General features: G+C 32.4%; 1 protein-coding gene across 2 annotated transcripts; it reads left to right on the plus strand.

The window, feature by feature from the left end:
- Window positions 1-7,100: 7,100 nt before the first annotated feature.
- On the plus strand, window positions 7,101-12,127 carry LOC25496435 (uncharacterized). Of its 2 annotated transcripts, XR_003013261.2 has the most exons (5): window positions 7,101-7,568; window positions 9,027-9,288; window positions 10,667-10,734; window positions 11,374-11,878; window positions 11,982-12,127. XR_003013261.2 is itself a non-coding variant. In XM_024786311.2 (4 exons), the coding sequence occupies exons 1-4, from the start codon at window positions 7,434-7,436 to the stop codon at window positions 11,683-11,685; spliced, it is 777 nt and encodes a 258-aa protein (XP_024642079.1). In that variant the 5' UTR covers window positions 7,101-7,433; the 3' UTR covers window positions 11,686-11,904. The 2 variants fall into 2 exon arrangements, 1 of the variants encoding a protein (XP_024642079.1); XM_024786311.2 differs by lacking the exon at window positions 11,982-12,127 and having other exon boundaries at window positions 11,374-11,904.
- Window positions 12,128-12,765: the final 638 nt, after the last annotated feature.

Below are 12,765 nucleotides of genomic sequence, written 5' to 3' on the forward strand. Positions count from 1 at the left end.
TGACTCCACCTGTGTATATCTACATACAACTCGACAATGCATATATGTATATATGACTTACAACTCCATAATTCAACAACATGTATGATTTAATTAAATAAAAACATACATCACAGTTAACAACAGATCATCATAATCAATTCAATAATTCCAGAAAATGCACAACTAATCATAATCATGCTCATACATCAAATTCACTCAACATTATTCAACTAAATAACAAACAGCTCTGAAACTGGACTACTCGCCTCGCGAGTACATCTACTCGCTATGGCGAACTCATGAAAATGGGTCACTCGCTATGGCGAGTTCAAGGCGAACTAGAAAAGGCTGCTCTCGGGAGTTTTGACATTTTTCTCACTAAAACTTCAATTTTAAGCTCCTTATTCATCTCTTTAATCTGAAAATTGTCACAGTCCTCTCTAAAATCATCTAGGCACTTAAAACTAACCAAATTATACCTTATAACAACAACTCAAAAAGTCAGGTTTTCTCACAGGTACTCGCCATGGCGAGTTGTCTTGCTCGCGAGGCGAGCTATGAAGTTGCTCACTCGCTATGGCGAGCTAAGTCTACTCGCGAGGCGAGCGATGAACAGCAGTACGGGCAGAATGCAGGTTTTTCCCCAAAATCTCAATTTTCTCAATTTCACTCCCCAAATCAGTTTACAGATGTGAAATGAAATACTGTATGCACTCAGAACCTATTTCTAACATCAAAACAGGGTTCCTACCCTCAATTCATCCAAAATCAAAGAAATCCAAAACCTAACTCAATTCCCAATTTCTATCATAAACCTGTTAAATCCAAAAAAAATCATAATTAAACATCTACACTACTGAAGTAAACCTCACCCTTACCTTAATTTTGCAGAAAGAAAAGCTCTCAAAATCAAAATCTCCCTTCTTGGTTCTCCTCTTGGCTTTCTCTGGTTTTCTCCCAAACTGCTTGTACATAAAACTGTTTCTCTGACTTCTCTTTCTATTTCCTAACTCCTATTCTTAACACCCCTTAATTTCACTTAACTCCCCCTTAATTCTATTAATTATAACATAACCCCCCAAACTCCAAAATAATATTAATTCACACATTATTCTAATTATATTAAAATAAACTATATAATAAAATAATGCACACCACATAATCAACAAATATTATTTAAAATCATATAAAAGACTCTAAATAATTCAGAAGATGCGGTGGCAAACCCACTCTATATGCCACTGTTCCAACCCTCTCAGATATCTGATACGGACCAATGAACTTTGGAGTCAACTTCTTAGACTTCAATGCACGTCCTACACCCGTCATAGGAGTAACTCTCAGAAACACATGATCTCCCTCTTGAAACTCAAGGGCCTTTCTACGCTTGCCATGGTAACTCTTCTGTCGACTCTACGACGCTTTCATCTTTTCCCTTATCATCTTGACTTTCTCTGTAGTCTGATGAACCAAATCCGGTCCCAACACAACACTTTCTCCTGACTCAAACCAGCATAAAGGAGTCCTGCACCTCCGACCATACAAAGCTTCGAACGGTGTCATATCAATACTCGAATGGTAACTGTTGTTGTATGTGAACTCTATCGACGGTAGGTGACTATCCCAAGCTCCACCTTGCTCAAGTACACACACTATCAGCAAATCCTCCAATGATTGGATCGTCCTCTTCGACTGACCATCTGTCTGCGGATGATAAGCCGAACTTAACCTCAACTTCGAACCCAATGCATCTTGCAAGCTCTTCCAAAATCTAGAAGTGAACCTCGGATCCCTATCCGACACAATACTCGACGGTACACCATGTAGCTTCACAATATTATGAATATAAATCTCCGCCAACTGAGCTACCGGATAACTGATATTAATTGGAATAAAGTGCGCCGACTTCGTCAACCTGTCGACCACAACCCAAATGGCATCATGTCCTCTCGGAGTGTTCGGTAAACTCGTTACAAAATCCATAGAAATGTTATCCCACTTCCACTCCGGCACATCCAACGGTGTCATAAAAAATTTAAAAATTGGAGAAAAAAAACTGAAAATTAAATTTTTTTCTTCAAAATTCTGAAAATTCAATTTTTTTTTAAATTAAAAAAATCTGTAATAAAATTAAAAATCATAAAAAATAAAAAAAAAAATCTGCAAATTAAATTTTCGATTTTTAATTAAAAAAATATTTTTTTTCAAAATTCTGAAAATTCATTTTTTTAAATTAAAAAAATCTGAAAATAAATTTAAAAATCATAAAAAAAACTGAAAATTAAATTTTCGAAAATTCATTTTTTTTTAATTCTGAAAATTAAATTATATTTTCAAAAGTTATAAATTTTTAGATTATATAATTTTTTATTTTATTTTTCTTAAATTTATTTCTAGATTTTTAAAACACTAATTTCCAATTTTTTTCTTCATATTTAAAAAAAAAATTGGAATGTTTTTATGATTTTTTAATTTATTTTCAGATTTAAAAAAAATAAAAAATAATGACGTGGACTGCCACGTGGCAAAAGTTGCACAGTCAGCAACTGCCACGTGGCCAAAACCATCCCATGTCAGCAAAAAAAGTGGGGTCAGGGACCTTTTTAAAACAAAAAAAAATTTGCAAGGATGTTTTTAAATTTTTTTTTTTTACATGGACGAAAATCAAAATGCGTTCAAATTACAGGTACGGATTGCATATTTAAACCTATAATTTTTTTTGTTTGTATTTTTTTTATTTTATTAACGAAGATGTAGAGTTGTTAAACTCTTTAGAGGGAGTGGAAATAAAGGATGGATGAGACATTTCAGTCATGATATTGATGTCTAATTTGTTAATATTTGTTCTTAATGTTTTTTATTTGTTTACGAATATTCATAAATTGGTATAGTCTTGAATGGTTATTAACTTGAATTTTTAGGACTCTATTTAATATTAATTATTTAATCTGTAATAGTTTTAAATAGAGAAGTGATATTTGTATATCCAATTGATGACAACTTTGGTGACAACCTTATTTTTCTCTCATTCTTATTGATCAAAAACAATGGAGAGAGAAAAAGAAAGAGAGAGAATAAGAATCTAATGTGAGTATGAGAGAGAAAGTTGTCCAAAAATTGTCACATAATGATTGTACAAATATCATTTCTCTTTTAAATATATTATATTACAACTTTTGTGACAATAGTTTTAACATGCAATCAAACTTTCAATAGACACTTAACTCAAGGGTGTAATCAAAGAAGCGAGATGATTGTATCTAGACATTTTGGGATCATCCATTTTGTTAGAACGTTTTAAAGGCTCTAGACACGTCTACCAAGTAGCAAAAGAGAAGGGAATCAAACATGACATGATCCCTCTTTTATACTTTCTTTGTTCCATATTAGATGATCTAGTTGACTTTGATACACATACCGATGTATATTTTTTAACTTTAATATCTTTAATTATCTATTTGAAAAAATTATGAAAATTTAATATTTTAAAAATATTGATCGAGACGAATCCAACATCTTATATGATATTATTTATCTTTGTATATTAGTAGAAAAATATGATTAAATTATGTTTGGTCAAAATTGCATATTGTCAAACATGTCATCTAATATGAAACAGAGGGAGTATGTTTTTGCTTCGTTAATTGTGAATCAATTATTGCCAAGTGCAACCCCCAATTTTTACATCCTAGTTATAACTATAGTAGTTGAGTGGAAATTTTACAATTCATGTGAAAACAAACTTAAAAATTTTATCACGCGATGATAATTTAGTACATTTGTTAAATTCTCCATCAAAACTCATACATAAAAAAAATGTGAAATTAGATAAATTTACGAGTTAAAACTCGATTTTAACAAATTTGCTCTCATTAACCAATTAGAGTACTTCAAACACTTGTTTAACATAGTCATAAAATGAACAAAGTATATGGGCAATTCATTAACCACTAATTTATTTAATTAACCAGTAAATTGTAATTTATTAACCATTGAGTACTTCGTTTTTCTGCTTAACGACTTGCATTTTAGTGATTTTTGAAGGGCTTTAATTGGTGTTTCTTTCTAAAAATAGTCATAATGTTAGTTGATCTTGGAAAATAGGGGATTAGACTAGTAGGGGAAGAGAACTCCAAGATAATGCCCCAGCTGAGGGAAGGTTAGGGGATGCTAGAGTAGCCGAATGAAGGAGATGATTCTTTTCTACGGCCACTAACTCATAGCACGTGTCTTTAGAGCCTCAAAACTGATACAAAACATAATGGGACTGAACAATGATGTGATAAACCCGCATTCCCTATTCTTAGCACCACTAACCACTTTGAAAAGTGATGGAGAAGTCACAATCTTTTGTGGAGCTTCACACCGAAGGACACCATCAACATATCATGTTGAGGAGGGGAAGCTGAAACCGAACACAGGGTGTCACAATTCCACTAGCAAGAGAGTTATAACGCACAACCCACAAAATCATACGAGCAAATACTCATCATTGTTTGTAGGTCATATCATTTGGTTAGTAGGCTTAATTTTTACTATAAATACTGAGATCATACATTGCAACTTACACATACAACTAATCGAACAAGCTTTTCTTTTGCATTTTTATTTATTTACCTTTTTACAACTATATTTATTTTAATGCATTTATTAGTGTAGCTCAAAAAATCCAAACACAACCTTACATAACGCTCTATCGGAGAATTTAGGAAGTCCACTGTTGAGGGACATAGTTTTTTCCTCAGCATCAATCACTCTATCGGAGAAATGAAAAACTACGACAAAAAACATTTTGGGACCAAAATTTTCTGAACTTTTTTAAGCAATCAAAAACAAAATTTTAGATTTCCTAAAAAAAAAATCAAAATTTTAAATATTTATAAAGATAAAAAAAACTTATTTAACCTAAAAATAATTAAATAATATGTATTGCCTTTTTTTTTTGAAAGAAAGAATAATATGTATTGCTATATAGGTGTGCCTAAATAATTCTTTTTATTTAGGTTTGGGACCATAAAGGTAAATTTTCTAATAAAAAGATTAGATAAATAAACATATGTGGATAGATAGATTATTGCATGTGTCACTACTCACTAGCAAAAACAAAATTAGATTGTGTGTCAAGTGTCAACTGTATATTTTTTTTCTTCTTCCCCTCAAGTCTCAACTAACTAAACTATCCTAATTTTCCCGACACGTCCCCAAAAATTCGAAAACGGAGGTCAATTTCGACATTTCAATTATCGCATGTAGTAGCTGTTCTGTGTGACCGTTAATGATATCTTCCATCACCATGACGAAGTGGGTCCCACATTTTCCTGCACCCGTTGATAAATCATCAACCAAACACGACCCACAAGTGATATCCAGCTGTAAAGAAAATGGCATATCCCATAATTTTCGTATAGTACAATTTAAGGTCCCGTGAGCATAGTTGAATTGATAGGACAATACATTATTATATGTAAAGGTTGAAGTTTGAATCTCAGACACTTTACTTATCTATCAGACTATTTGACAAAAAAAAAAAAGGTCATATTCACCTTATAAGTTGAATAAGTGGGGTGTGTGTCTAGGATTTGAACCTCAACCCCTGCATATAATAATATATTGTCCTACTAACTGAGCTATGCTCACGGGACGTAAACAAAACAAATTTAATATTTATTTCATGAACAAAATTTGAACCGGACTGTCTACAAATCCAGCTAAATTGATAAAAATATCAAAATCGTTAGATGAGATATTAAGATCAAAGTTTCAATTCCTGACCCTCCATTTTTTATATGTGTGAATTTTAATGATTATTTATCGTTTTGTCTATCTAAAATAAAATGAATTTCGCCTGAATCCTTGATAATTTTCTTGAGACTCAATTTATTAATCATTTAAGTTAACATTCAAATTTCCAATAAAAAATTTAATATTCAAATTATTCTTCATATTGTTAGAGGCTAACTTCTACGCTTTGATGGTGTAAGTTTTTTTTGCACATACATCTAATTAATTTATGTCAAATAGATCAATATAATGATTTTTTTTTTTTGAAGGAGATCAATATAATGATATTTTAAAAATGAATCTAAAAATGTGTTATCAAAAAATGATATGATTGAATGGATGTTGATTTTTTTATATTTATTTAAAAATTAAATCCTATTTAATAGGGGAGACAAATTAGTTAATTTATTTCTTCAAAAAAGAAGTTCACTTAATTTTAAAGTGTAATTTTTTTCTATCGGAGTTTTCGGCATTCGTAGTCACAATCTATTGATAATAAGTTTATAACCAACATACTAAACTGAAATTGAAATCATTTGATTGAGCAATTTACCAATGATCGATTGCATGATTGCAAAAAAAATAATCCTAGTTGCACGAAACCTTGATCAAATATTTTTAAGATGAATAAATGGAGAATTTATATTAAACCACATACCTTATATTTATTATGTAATGTTCATACCATCTGAGTTTTATTGACGAAGATCGTGATCATATAATTTAACTCATTATAACACATGTGTATGACTAAATATTACCATATTTTTTTGGTGGTGGTCGGAGTTGAACCCTGACCTTACATATATTATGTATTGTTTATACCAACTGAGTTAAGCTTACGATAACTAATATATTACCATCTAATAAAATGTCAAGATGTTCAAAAAATAAAATGTCAAAGATTAAATTATTAAAGTTTTACCCATTCGGGGTTGGTCTAATGGTTGACTTGGGATCTTGGAGTGTACTCCTTTCAAGGTCTTTGGTTTGATTCCCCTCTTGTGCCAATTTCGGTGGGTAAGTTCATACATAGCTTTGCTCTAGCTTAGAGCAAGTGGACGGTGGAATTGGTTCCTCAAATTAGCTGGTCCTTGTATCGGATACCGAATTTTCAAAAAAAAAATTGTAAAGTTTTTTTTTTTGTCAAAAAATTACTAGTAAAGTTTTTTAAATTGAATTGCACTAGATTTTTTTTTTCTTTTAATAAATGAATTGCACTAGATTTTGCTTTGAAAGAATTACACGGTCAATTTTATTTTTTCGGACATAAAAAGACTCTTAATTGTCTCACTTTTACTTTTTTCTTTCTTTCCATTTTCTTTAATTTTCTTATCCAATTTATTATTTTTCTCAAATCACACACAAACACACACAACACTCTTTCTCTCTCTTCTTCCCTCGCTCAACCAATATAAATTCACAATCCAAAGAAAAAAAAAATCTTCAATTAAAGTGAGAAATTTTTTGCTTAGGGTTTTGTTTTTCACAATCCCAAGGTTAAATCTCGCTTCAATTCTCCATATAAGAGCAAAAAAATTAGGGTTTTTGATTCTGATTCTTGAAAAAAAATCGAATCATTTTTTGAGATACCCAGAAGGGTAATTAGGGTTTATAGAGAAAAAGTGAAGTGGGTTTGAAGAAAGTTTGGATTTTTTTTGGTTTGAAAGATGACGGATGTGATACTGCATATATATGATGTAACGAATAGTGGATCCGAGAAAGCTAATAATACCATTCTTCAGATCAATAAGATCTTTAAGGATGGTATTGGTCTTGGTGGCATTTTTCATAGTGCTGTTCAGGTTTGATTCTCAAACTACTCTGGTTTTGTTTTTGTGGAAATTTATGATTATGATGATGTTTTTGTTGTTGATGTTGTTGTTTAGGGCTGTTACTGTTGTTTTGATTGGATCCAGGATTTTGTTTTGTTTGGTTTATTTTTGTGTGTAAATTTTGATATGTGAGCTACGAATCACTCACACAGACACATGACACGATACTGACGCATGGACACCGGTTAAAATTTGAAAAAATGAATTAATTGAACACATTCAATGTGCCGGTGTCAGGTTGGTATCATACAGTAACATGTCTTCCATCAGAAGTGTATGTGCTACGGAGTATGTGAGTGCTCCGTAGCACATACACTTTTGATTCAATGCATTTCAGCTTTTGGCACGACACCTATACAAGTGTGATAAGGTTCAATTAATTCATTTTTACCAGTGTTGGTGTGTTTGTGTTAGTGCTTCATTGTATGTGAGTGCTACACTAGCACTTTTGATTGAAGGCATGTCCATGTGGCCGTATCTATCATGATACAGACCCATTAACTACATTCAATTATATCATTTTCTCAAATTATTATCGGTGTCGACGTGTTAGTGTGGTCATCAGTCATTGGTGTCCATGGTTGATAGTGTGATGTGAGTGTGAATATTGCTCAATGTGTGACTTCACTGCGATTTTGAGGTGTCTCTCTTTGGCTTTAGTTGTGTAGCTTTAGAGTTAAGAGCTTAGATTCAAATTCATTCTTCATTTTGTAATCCCTGTCCCTTTTTTTGTTTTGTTTTGTTTGTGGTGTTGTTTGTGTTAGGTAGGTTAATTGAAAGCAAATAACTAGCTAAACAAGTGAATGGGTGTATGTTTTGCATGCATCTATGGTGGTGTATCTATATCTGGTCCATTCATTCTGCTGTAGGCATGAATAGAGAGTATGCTGTTAATTAGTGAGAATTTGATAACTTATTTTCCAGAAAAATTCTAGATGCTACTTGTGGACGTGTCTTTCTTTGTTGTAAAAAGTGGAGCAGCCCTAAACAATAAGTATGACATACTAGTGTTTAAGATGGATATATAATTGTGCTATTTTCTGCCTTGCTTTCAAAGATGAATTACTTGATTTACAATGTTATTGAGGAAATTAAGAGCAATTATCTACAAATTATTAGGTATGATTAAGTGTCTGTGTGTAATTTTAGCATCTGACAAGAATGGTTACAAGAAATGTTAATAGACGTGTGATGCGGCCAATGAAAACCATATGTATGGGGATAATCTTGTAATCAAAACGTTCTACTCATACTATTGTTGTCTTCAATTATGAGGAAAATAATAAAACAATGATAAATAAAACTGCAATAGTGGTTTGGATATTTGTTTCTGTTATCTGTACTCTTATATGGCTCCCTTGATACTATGATAAACCTATTGTTCTGTCACATGCCGACTTAATAAGGTTGTTTGTTCTGCTGTGACAGGTTTTTGGAGAAGATGAATGGTCATTTGGATACTGCGAGCAAGGTAGTGGAGTTTTTAGCTGCCCATCTGGACAGAATCCAATGTATACCTATCGTGAATCCATTGTTCTAGGGAAAACAAACTTTCCCATTTTCAAGGTAAATCAAATAATAAGAGAACTCAGTAGAGAGTGGCCTGGAACTGCATATGATCTGTTGTCCAAAAACTGCAACCACTTCTGTGATGAATTCTGTGAACGGCTCGATGTACCAAAACTTCCAGGTAAATATGATCGAACTGTGCATTATCACTTTTTTATGGTAAAAGATAAACTTGTAATATTTTGGATACCCTAATATGCACTCTCCAGAAAAGGGTCCAACCTTGGACTCCTGTTTTCACCAGCTACCGAATGTTGCCGTGATAATTTGAAGGAGGTATCATACGGTTTGTTTTTCTTGAGTTACCCATTTACAGGGTAGAGTTCCTTAGTAGAGTCAAGAGTGTTTTCTTTAGAATTCAGATACACACGAAGTCACTAAGCTCCTAACGTAGAAGGTGGAGTTTCAGAATGCTCTGTTTTTTTTCCACCGATACAAACAGAAGTTTTTGATCTTATTTTTTATTTAAAGCACCAATTGTTCTTGGTAGAAAAAATTTCCCGATGATGAAAATTTTAGTAATCTGAAAGGAGCTTGGGCGTTCACTGTTATCAAAGCAGGGCTCCCTTTTTCAGAGAATGAAAAGGTTGAGAAACCCGTTTTGATTTTTGTGCCATGCTCCCTCCCCGGTTGAAACTTGGCATTTCTGAGGGATCTTTCTCCAATATCTTAGTCTCAATTTGCCCCGTTTTCCCTCTTCTAAATCCTTTCAAGTTGCACTATGCTTGCCCCTTCAAAGAACTTTATTTTGATTTTTATCAATCACTTACGAGAAATTTTTAATTAATTTTGATCTTAAATGTGTTGAATGCTTGAAGATTCTACAAAAATCTCCATTATTTTGTCGTGGAATTGAGTTGTGTTCCCCCCTGTTATATTTAGGGCTATATCATGTAAATCCTTGTTATGCTGGATTTTACCTGTGACGTTTCTGTCTTAATTATTGCTTCTCCTATTATAATATGATTCTTATCATTGAGAGAACTTGATCCATTTAGATAGGTATATACTCATTAATAGACTCTAAGCTGAATTGTATTCAGTTGCATTTTGTGCTAGTTTTATATGATAGAAACAGATAGATGTACCAAACTTGGCTATTGTTTTGCATTAATATGCATTTTATTTTAAAGAACAAAAGTGCTTTTGGCTTGAGTTGCTGCTATCACTGTCTTGGGAATATAGGGTCAAGTTGGGACATGGTCATGCTGAGTTAATTAGTGTTATAGGGCATAGGCCAGTGTGAGAAATGCTCGAATCTGGAAAGTGAAATTAGGTGGCTTCAACACAGAAAAAACTCATGGTTTTAGAGTCGATATGTATTATCTTTTTTTGAAAGAAGAATAGAAATGTATTATGATATAATTTGATGATGTGCCCATGCCCATTTTATGTCAAGTGACTGAAGTTTTAGCAGCAATCCAGCATGTGAATTATTGCTTCTGTACGTTTCTTTTTAGCTTTCCCTGTGTATTCTTACAACTTTCATTTCATCACAGGTTGGGTTAATAGGTTTGCTAATGCTGGTGATACTGCCATGGAAGTTGCTGGGAATACGGCATTACGGGTAAGTTATAAATTTCAAAATGCTTTTATGCGGTGTTAAATATTTCCTTGAATTGTGTCATTGGAGCCTGGATTTTCTTGTGTTTTTGGCTTTAAATACTTCAAATTCTGTGGCTATTGATTATTTGCTATGGAGCTTAGATACTCCAAAATTGCTAAAGAATCGGTTTCATCTGATACCAACATGCCTTCCATACTCCTCAAGGTGTATCCAAAGGGTGCCCTCTAAATATTTTCATATTTCAAAAGAAAATCATTGACTGATTTATTTTTGGGAGACACGCCTTTTCGATACTTATGATATTTATATTCAACTTCAAAACTTGTCCGAAATCTTCTTGCACAACGTTATTCTTTGTCATGCTGTGAACAAAAAATTAAGAGTATATTCTTTGTCAAGACTTGCTTTAAAAAGGACTAATGAACTATGTAAAGTATGTATATTTTTTTATAAGCTTTTGAAGTACCTAGGTCATATATCCTCCTATCTATGTATATTTTGCATGTTCTTGTATCCGTATTATTTTGTATCTGTTGTATCAAGTGTATGGGCTTCATAGGTTATTATACCAGTACTGGCATTGTGATATATTTTGAGAAAACCTATGCACTAACTAATAATATGACCTGGTTATTGCAGTTCCGACAAGCGAAAACAGAGATTGTATCAGCAAGCAAAGTAGCATACAGGTTCCTCCTAGGCGTTACAAACAACGTTACTAACAATGTTACAAACAATATCAAAACAGGTCCCGATTCCCCCAACAATTCAAACAGGGGGGAGTCATCCCCAAGATTTCAAGCTTCTTGGTTGAAAAACATGATTACCAATGGTGCAAAACCATCTACTAGTTCAGATGCTGAGAATCACAATGGAGCTGTTCCTTTACAACCAACAAGAGAAGATGACAAGGCTCTGCTACATAGTTCATCTTCGCGTCATGATAGTTGATGGAAAGGAATCTGTGTCAAAAATGTTTAGCGTTACTTTCTGATGTGTATTCTATTATGTTGTAAGTCACAAAAAGGAAACAGAATTTTTTTCATGGTATTCATAGTGTATCAAATGTATAATTTTCATTTGTTGTTCAACTTCAAATCTTAATATTGGTGCCTCCTGAAACTATGTTCAATGAATATCAAAGGTAATTGTGTTGTTTTATCTTTCCTATATGAATATCTGAATTGATCAAACTTTACAATAGTCAAATTCATCATATGATTTTTTTTTTCCTTTCATGTATTCAGCTGCAGTGTACAATGATGGTAGTAACAATTTGGAGTGGATCATTGAAATTTTCATGAAGGTTTTTTTTGTTTTGTTTCTCTTCATGTACATTTGTAAATTTAGATTTAGATTGGTATACTTGTTTATAGTGTTTGGTTTGATATGAGTGCTAACTTCAAATCATGGTCAATGCAAAATCAACAAGTTAATACAATTATGTAACAGTTTGCTAAGTTTTAAACTTCCTTGTAATGGTTAAGATAAATCATTCTCAGAGTGAAAGATTATGTTTAGAGTTTTTTCGTGTATCATTCATTTCATTACTAGATGAAGTTAGAATTCACGGAAAAGGAAATGATGTTTTCAAACAATACTTCAGCAATAACTTATCTTTTCAAATTGAGTACACGTAACTGGTGTAAAGATACTATACGTTCACGGTTCACCAGCCATTTGATAAATTCAAGTTCAACTTTTGTTTTTTCTTGAGTATTAGAATGCATGTTTGGTATCACGGTATGTTTGATAGATAAAATCATGGTGACCTACAAATTTGAAAATTCGAACTTTCACTTATTTTATTAGCAACATGACTAGCAATAGAATAGATTGTGCGCAAGTCGGAAGAAAATTTCAACACTTTGTTCCCAACTCGAAATTTGACGAAAGAACTAGTAATTTTTTCATTGATAATCATATTATAAGGTATGAAGTGGGTGGTAGTTAATCTCAATCGAGAAATTTGTTGGACATACTAGTTGAGTTCTTTCTTTTCAACCTATATTTTTCACTGACAAGAGTTAA

This window comes from Medicago truncatula, chromosome 6 (assembly GCF_003473485.1).
Source record: "Medicago truncatula cultivar Jemalong A17 chromosome 6, MtrunA17r5.0-ANR, whole genome shotgun sequence".
NCBI classification, from domain to species: domain Eukaryota; kingdom Viridiplantae; phylum Streptophyta; class Magnoliopsida; order Fabales; family Fabaceae; genus Medicago; species Medicago truncatula.

Excerpts from the sequence above, each read along its gene's own strand:
- LOC25496435 (XM_024786311.2), top strand. The coding sequence starts at position 7,434 with ATGACGGATGTGATACTGCATATATATGATGTAACGAATAGTGGATCC. Across the intron at positions 7,569-9,026 it reads TTTTTCATAGTGCTGTTCAG|GTTTTTGGAGAAGATGAATG; the intron begins GTTTGATTCTCA and ends CTGCTGTGACAG. Across the intron at positions 10,735-11,373 it reads CTGGGAATACGGCATTACGG|TTCCGACAAGCGAAAACAGA; the intron begins GTAAGTTATAAA and ends TGGTTATTGCAG.